Below are 8,048 nucleotides of genomic sequence, written 5' to 3'. Positions count from 1 at the left end.
CTAATTTCAGTAGTAAAAGAATTATAATTACTCTTTAAAGTCAAGACTCTAACACCAAAAATGTCAAGATATAAACGTTTAATATCAAATGATAATGAATTATTTTTGAACAAATATTACCTTATATTTATCCCAAATTAATATATATATATATATATATATATATATTAAAAAAAGTAAAAGAGTTCCATCAGCACTCTTGCACAGAATCCCTCAACCTCTTTTTTCTAGGGGTGTTCAAATAACCGAACTAATTCGGTTAAGAAACAAGCAATGATACCTTATTTTTGTCATCTTTTTCTTCAGGTGTTTCAATGTTGTCAAGTCCATAACACTGACTTGAAAGACATTTGAAGCACCACGAATCAGGCAAGCACACTACTGCATCACAACCCGTTCGATTAAGTCTCCTATGCTACGTATTCCTTAAAATTAAACCATAACACATACTAGAATGGCTCCAGTTGCACCTACAAGTTGGAAACGTTTATTTACTATCTATGTCCTGAATGGGAGTATTTCAGTTTATGAGAAAAAGTTAAGTAACCAATCGCAAGTCTACATATTTGATTCCGGGAGAGGCAGGTTCCTTGTTCTGGAGCATCAGTCTCGAAGTAGCCTCACCTCCCTCTTCAGGAATGGAGGTAACGCAAAAGCAGCCCTATGCATCTGTCAATAGAGAATAAAGATTTTATATCAACCATAAAATGGTTCGAGGTCCGTCGTAGATCACAAAAGAAATTACAGTAAAAGGGATAAGACTTGGCAGGCCCATATGCTAAGCCATCGAGAAATAAAATGGACCATCACTCTAACTCGATGGGGACACGGGGTTCATTTCCTTGCAAGAAACGAATATAATAGCTTCAAGGAGGCAATGTTCATAGCAAAAGTTAATACCGGGTACCCTGCAGAAGAGTGAAAGCTGAACTTGATGGAATGAGTTCTCACCTCAGAGTTGTAAAATCTAAGTTCTCTCTTATGATGGTAAGCTCCGTCTAGCTTCTCAATAGGGTTTATGGGATTCAGAAAATCAACAGGTTGTCCCTCTGTGGAGCATAACAGGAAGCCAATCACACCACTGCATTGCAAAAGAAAAGAGGAAAACAGAAGTCAGAAACGAGATACGCAATGATTCTGCAATTGGTTAATGATAACATATAAAATTATCACTGTCAAAAGCATCATTAATATCTAAAAGAGAACCAAGGGGAAACAACAGCTTACTTAAATACCTAGGATAAGTTGGAACACTTGTCCATGCATAATGAACACAACCCTTGAATGTTTCACGGCAAACAGAAAGCATATCTTCAATTAAATGTGTATGAAGCCACATACTCTCCGCCATGTTACAGAGGACACCACCAGGCCTTAATGCTTGTGCTATAGTCTCAAAAAATGGTTTTTCTACAAGCTCTTGAGCAGGACCTAAATTGCAAACAGAAATACCATGTAAATATTCTTTACGAAACCATCAATGCTGTAAATAAATTTTTATCAGATCATACATTGCAACATACCTACAGGATCTGATGAATCAACAATGATCGCATCATACTTTGCTTTTGGAACATGACGAAGAAACTCAATAGCTGTTAAGATTATATGCAAGTAAACATCAGTTTGGGAATTAAAGCATTATGATTGACCACTCAACAGAAAATTCACATTAAAAAAGGAAAATAAATGAAACACAAAATATTTATTATTGCTTTCACATACCATCACCAACATGAAGATGAACGCGAGGGTCCTCAAATCCAACAGCTAATTCTGGAAAGAACTTCTTGGAAACCTATAAAAATGTTATATATGGCTACTAAATGAGCATTTTCATACAAAAGGTAAAAGGAAAGGAAACAAGAATAGATACTAAAATACAACATACATCTATAACCATCTTATCTATTTCGCATATATCAATGTGCTCAACAGAGCTGTGCCGAGAAATCTCCCTAAGGACCCCACCATCACCACCTCCAACAACCAGGACCTGCATCCAATATTTAGGTAAAAATCAACATCAAATAACCTTGTGGCTAAAATAAATCTTTCCGGAACTGAGGCTAGATACGAAGATTTGATAAAGCAGAAAAAAATTAAGACTGATCAGCCATCAAGAACTTTGAATCAACCAAACAGCATCTGGATTTTGATGACAGAAAAGACCAACCAATTTCAATAGGCTTTCTGGCACAAAACTTCATCAAGATTATCTCATTATGCAATCTTAGAAAAATAAATAAATTCAAATGTCAACTTAGAAATTGAACGAAAGAAAGTAGGATAAGTTCATCAATAGATGAAATTGATGAAGATATTAGAAAGATAAGATTACAGTTTTGGGAGATGGAATTGAACAAAGTGGAAGATGAGCTATCATCTCCTGATATGCACATTCATCTTTCTCGGTCAACTGAACTATTCCATCAAGAACAAGCACTTTCCCGTACGTTGATGACTGTAGGGAAAAATGTATTTTCATCAGCAAGACTATGCATAATGAATCTAAGAAAAGAGGCAAGCCAAGCGAGGAGGAAAAATAGATAGGAAGCAACTACAGGTAGACAGAAAAGGGAATAGAAAACACAGTTAAAAAGCCAAACCTCAAAAACAAGGACCTCTTGGTAGTCTGATTTCTCCTTGAATAAAATGCTTTTAACTTTCAGAGAATGTGCTTCTCCTGCAGCAAAAACTTCAAGCATTGTAATTGTAAATTAAGAATGTGGTGCAATGTGTAAGAGGTACTCACTAGTTCAACTCAAGAATCCTAAGCTCTAATTTCATCGAATAAGTTACTACAATAAATTATAAAAGGGAGACTGGGCTCTAGCACAATGAGAAGGTAAAGAATAAAGATACTTTAAAGAATTTCAAACATATATAAACCACAAAAGAAATTAAAACTCACCAGGCCACATAGGATTGTTGAAGTAGACCATTTTACCAGCTTTATCTGTGAGTGCTGATAAAAGAAAAATAAAGATCAAACCGAGTAATTCTTGTAAAAGAATGAAAAAGAACAGGAAAAGGCTAATTAAAAGATAAAGACCAGAGGAAGACTGAGATTCCGAGAACCACCCAGAAACAACAGTTGAATGGCATTTTGCCTCAAGCTCAGGGGCTGAAACCCTGGCCTTCAAGCAACAAGAAGGGACAACCTTCTCTGAGCCACTCCCACTATTCACCTTCCCATCCATAATCTTCTGGCATTCCAAATCTCTTCCTGCGTCTTCCCCCATAGATTATTTTTTTCTTCTTCGGCTCCAGCCTCTACAAGTTAAAAAAATTATAAGCTCCCTTCTTAAAGGAGAAGAAAAAAAACACATGTAGGCACATGCAGTTTAAAATATTTTTAGCATAATCATTCAAAAAAAATATGCATGATGATATATAGAAGTAAAGATGTTTCTTTTAGGAAAAAAATAGTAATTTTCATAATGTCCCCTACGAAAAAAATAGCATCAGATTCCTTGTTCTTCAATCACTAATTTGATACATTCCTCAACATTGTTAAAATTATAATAATAAGCATCAAAGAGGGGGGATTAAAGAAAAAATGTGATGCACCAGAGAACTTTGGCAGCAGAAATTCCAGGCCCATTGGCTCGTCAAAGTGATTAAGGAACTAAAAAATATAACCTAATCACCTAAAGTAATACAAGAAGATTCTGCAATCATACAATAATAATAATAAAAAAAAGAATACAAAATCAAACCACAATGATTGAACTCACATGCTATTATTACAGAAAAACAGAATTTATAAATTTTAAACGAAAAAAATTAAAAACAACCTAAACTACTAAACTATATGCGTTTCTTAAACGAGTATAAAACAATAGAAACGCTGCTTTTGTAAATGATCAAAGCCAAGATCATCAAAAGGACGTCGGTTAGTCTGAATAACATATATCAACAAGGGAAGAGTCGGAAACTATTATTCACTGCAATTAACCCAAGTTAACATTCAGTTTTCGCTTACATTACATAAACGAACAGACATACAAAAAATTAAAATCAACGCAAAGCTCCGATTCTCTCCCGCGAAACTCTCAAAGTGGAAGGAACTAGGGTTTTGAAAAGCTAAATCAAAACAAAGAATCTCAAAACCAACGATTTTCAAACTCACATAAATCAACAAAAAAAAAGAGGAAAAATGGAAAAATCGAAGTGTCAGAGATCATGCAGCAGCGACGAACATATTAAACAATAAAAATTGAGAAAAAATGCAAATCGAAAAAGAAAAAGAGATAAATAGAAATAAATTCTGAACGCAGAGAGAACTGAATATTTAAATAAAGAAGAAAAAAACCTTGCCTGGTCTTATTGGCAGTGAGAATTTGATTCGAGACTCTGAGCAATCTAGAGAGTCCAAAGAGCGAGCGGGAAAGGTTACGGTGAAGGGGGGAAATAATTGTTTCTGATTATATTATTCAGTTTGGGTTGTTCGACGCTTGCCTACTTATTTGTTTGGATAAACTACACTAACGGTCACTATTTTTTATATTATTTTCTTTTATCACCACTAAAGTTTAAAAATTTATATTACAATCATTATTATTATGGATTTATAATAAAATGATCGCTTGTTATTCTCCCTTAAGGTTCTGAGTTATACATGCGTTGTCAATGATTAAACAAGGTTTTAAACATATATTATCCTTATAATCATTCTATTACTATATTAATTTTAGAGTAAAGTACACAAATAGTCCCTCAACTATATGATACTACTTTATTGAGTGTTTTGACTAAAATGGTTCTTTGACTACAGAGAGTTATTTTTTGAATCCCTTGACTATTAAAAGTTATAAAATGGTCACTCTCTCATTATGTTCCAAACTCGTCATTTTCCGTTAAAAAATTAACGGTCGTATAAGTTGGGCAATTAACATGTTAATTGAGATATTATAGTCGTTTGAAATTATGAGATCAGATTTTTATTATATCTCAATCAGCATGTTAACGTACAGTTCAGACCGTCATCAATTTTTTAACGAAAAATGACGAGATTGGAACATAATGAATAGTTGGAATACTATTTTGTAACTTTTAATAGTCGAGGGACTCAACAAATCATCTCCCTATAATGAGAGGAACATTTTGTATTTTTCATAATCGAGGGATTTAATAAAATATTATCCTATAATTGGGGATCATTTGTGTACTTTTCCCTAATGTTTGTTATGTAAGGTACATTAATATTATATGTTATGGCTCGTTAAATTAATGATTTGCCGTACTTTATCCACGTTAAATAATTTGGCAAATTAATATTACATGATATGGCACGTTAAATTAATAGAACATATTTTTAAACGTGGTCTACTTCTATATTTAATAGAATTAAATCGTGCTTTAGAAACGTCGATTCTATCCTCACTATTTAATCTATAAATAACGAACAATTTTATTCTTTTATATATATATATCCTCAACAAATGACATTTGCTTGAAACACTCTTCTTAGTTTTCTTAAACCTTTTATGAGTTATTTGAGTTGAGAGAAGAGAAATACCACCTAAGTTCACTTTAATTTTCGGGTGTGCGAATTCTTCGAGAGTCGTGTTAATCTCCGGGGGGTCGTTCGTCCATTAAAGTGATTATACACGTCGGGCCAAATTCGTTTCTAAGCCTGTTATAGTAATTTCACTACATCAAAAGTGTTCTGTAAAGGCGTTTTTAGCGGCGTTTTAAGAGAAAACGCCACAAAATTTAAGCATATCACGGCGTTTACTATCCAAACGCCATAAAATGATATTTTAGCGGCGTTTTTTAAACAAACGTCGTAATAGAGTGGTAATTTAGCGGCGATTATAGCTAAAACGCCGTAATAGATATGTTTATAGTGGCGTTTTTTCAACAAACGCCGTAATAGAGTGGTAATTTAGCGGCATTTTTACACAAATGCCGCTATAGTGTTGTTTATAGTGGCGTTTGTTTAACAAACGACGCTATAGAGAAGTAATTTAGCGGCGTTTATCAAACAAACGCCACAATAGTATTGTTTATAGTGGCGTTTGTGCAAAAAATGCCTTAATAGAGTAATAATATAGCGACATTTGTCCTAAAAACGCCGCAATATGTTGTTTATCATGGCGTTTATATTAAAACACCGCAAAAATATGAACTATAGTGGCGTTTTTTAAAAAAATGCCACAAAAGGGTCAATATATGCTCTCTTGCCCAATCCCTAAAATCATTTCAGTGCTACTTCCCTAAAAGATATTTCTCTGGTACAACAACAACCCTAACACGATTGCAGCCGACGTCGTCTTCTGTAAGTCTCGGCGACCAAATTTGCCCTCTCAGTAGCGAACAATTATCTCACGATTGCACGGTTTGATCCATTCTCTCACTACTGAACTTTTTTCATTTATTTTTTGTTGGTATTCTGAAAATGGGAAAAACCCAGAAAGCTAACGTAATGGAGAAGTATAATAGCTTTCGAATAGGAAAAGAATATATATACATATTTTTTTACTGGTTTACAGCTTGGGAGAAGTGTTTTTTTGTTTTCGAATAGAAAAATAATTGCTTTTGAAAACGTGAACAAATGGTTGTGGTACAAAGAGCAGGTGTTGCATTCAGTAAGATAAATTATAGTCGGAATGTCCACGTGGCGTCTTTGCTCTGACGATGGATCAAATTATCGTTGGGAGGCTATCAGTTCAAACTTGCCGTCCAAACTCAATGATGACCCGAAAGGCCCTCCTATTGCAAAACACCCTTCCATGTCCGATCTCCTAAATGAAGGTAATAATTAATCGCTGAAAGTTTGTGGCGCTAATTTTTTTTTACTATAAAATTTCATAGATCGCACGCATGTAGGATGTTCAAAGTTTATTGAGAACAATGATAGAGGAGCTGATAAATACCCGATGTTTAGAACCGAATTTGGTAACTCTGTGGCATTGAAAGAATCTTCAATAGCAAAAGCAATATCTATCCTCAATGAAGAATATGTTACCCCTACTGTTACTCCAAGTAAACCTTTATATCATCTATTTAATTTTTTTTAATGTTTGATTATGTTTCCAAGCCACCTCCAATCAAGTTTCATATTTTAGGTGGAAGGTCGTTATCTGTTTCAAGTGAAGCACTGAAGAGCGCATGGAGTCTTCTTGGTGAACAGGAGGTAGGGGATTTATTTGGTGAAATGGATGAAGAGTTTCTCCATATAGAGTTTTCACGGAGGAAAAACTTAACGATGAGTCGTCAAACAAGGAAAACAACTTTTTTACGTCATTTCCCCACGAAGGAGCAATGAAGACTAAATTCTAGTGAACAATATTGTTAAGACTGTTTATGCATAACTTTAATGTTGGAGTGGATTTTAATGTATTTTGTTGTTAAGTAAATTGTATGCATAACGTGTGCCTTAATTAAAATATATGGTTGTTGTTAATTAAATTAAGCGTTATGATAGTAAATTAAGTTTATGTAGAGAAGAAATGAAATATTTAAAATCAATTAATCTTATATAAATAAAGGTAATTAGCGGCATTTGTATCAGAAACGCCGCCATAGACCTAACTTTTACGGCGTTTGTATAAAAAAATGCGCAATATGTTCATCTATAGTGGCGTTTTTCCAACAAACGTCGTTTCAAGGATAATGATTTAGCGGCGTTGTTATTAAAACGCCGCTATAGAGGGCTACTTTAGTGGTGTTTCTAAACAAAAATGCTGCTAAATATTTGGACATTAGTGGCATTTTTATACAAACACGGCAATAGATTTAATATTTAGTAGCGTTTTTTAATAAACGCCGCAATATAATATAAGTTTAACAACATTTTAAAGAAAACGCCGCTATAGAGGCTTAAGTTAGTGGCGTTTTGAAACACAAACGCCACGCAACATTTGGACAGTAGTGGCGTTTTTTAAGTAAACACAACGATAAAGTGCAACTATAGCAGCGTTTGGATGACAAACGTTGCAACTTTCTATAAAACTCCCAAAATTTGCGACTGAGCCCTAGCCCTATTCTCTTCATCATATTATTCCCCAATCAGTTGCTCAGTTTCCTCCATCAACCCT

The 8,048-nt window shown here is 34.2% G+C and overlaps 1 protein-coding gene across 2 annotated transcripts; it reads right to left on the bottom strand.

Moving 5' to 3' along the window:
• Positions 1 to 274: 274 nt before the first annotated feature.
• Positions 275 to 4,408, bottom strand: LOC120216126 (spermine synthase-like). 2 transcript variants are annotated; one of them, XM_039213638.1, is made up of 11 exons: positions 4,324 to 4,408; positions 3,056 to 3,276; positions 2,915 to 2,959; positions 2,610 to 2,686; positions 2,342 to 2,464; positions 1,892 to 1,996; positions 1,726 to 1,798; positions 1,524 to 1,595; positions 1,236 to 1,431; positions 952 to 1,081; positions 275 to 669 (listed from the first exon to the last, which is right to left on the bottom strand). In XM_039213638.1, exons 2-11 carry the CDS (start codon positions 3,243 to 3,245, stop codon positions 604 to 606), a joined length of 1,077 nt encoding a protein of 358 aa, XP_039069569.1. In that variant the 5' UTR covers positions 3,246 to 3,276; positions 4,324 to 4,408; the 3' UTR covers positions 275 to 603. The 2 variants fall into 2 exon arrangements, with proteins under 2 accessions (XP_039069569.1, XP_039069570.1); XM_039213639.1 differs by lacking the exon at positions 4,324 to 4,408 and adding an exon at positions 3,741 to 3,779.
• Between the last annotated feature and the right edge of the window lie 3,640 nt (positions 4,409 to 8,048).

Source organism: Hibiscus syriacus, unplaced genomic scaffold (genome assembly GCF_006381635.1).
Source record: "Hibiscus syriacus cultivar Baekdansim isolate YM2019G1 unplaced genomic scaffold, ASM638163v2 tig00110156_pilon, whole genome shotgun sequence".
NCBI lineage: Eukaryota > Viridiplantae > Streptophyta > Magnoliopsida > Malvales > Malvaceae > Hibiscus > Hibiscus syriacus.
Note: the sequence above shows the minus strand (reverse complement) of the source record. Positions and strands in the feature narration are given on the sequence as shown.

Bases quoted from the DNA above. Each gene is read 5' to 3' on its own strand.
- LOC120216126 (XM_039213638.1), bottom strand. From the start codon at position 3,245: ATGGGGGAAGACGCAGGAAGAGATTTGGAATGCCAGAAGATTATGGAT. The intron at 2,960-3,055 runs GTCTTTATCTTT...CAGCACTCACAG, and splicing joins GGAATCTCAGTCTTCCTCTG to ATAAAGCTGGTAAAATGGTC. The intron at 670-951 runs GTGAGAACTCAT...CTCTATTGACAG, and splicing joins TTAGATTTTACAACTCTGAG to ATGCATAGGGCTGCTTTTGC.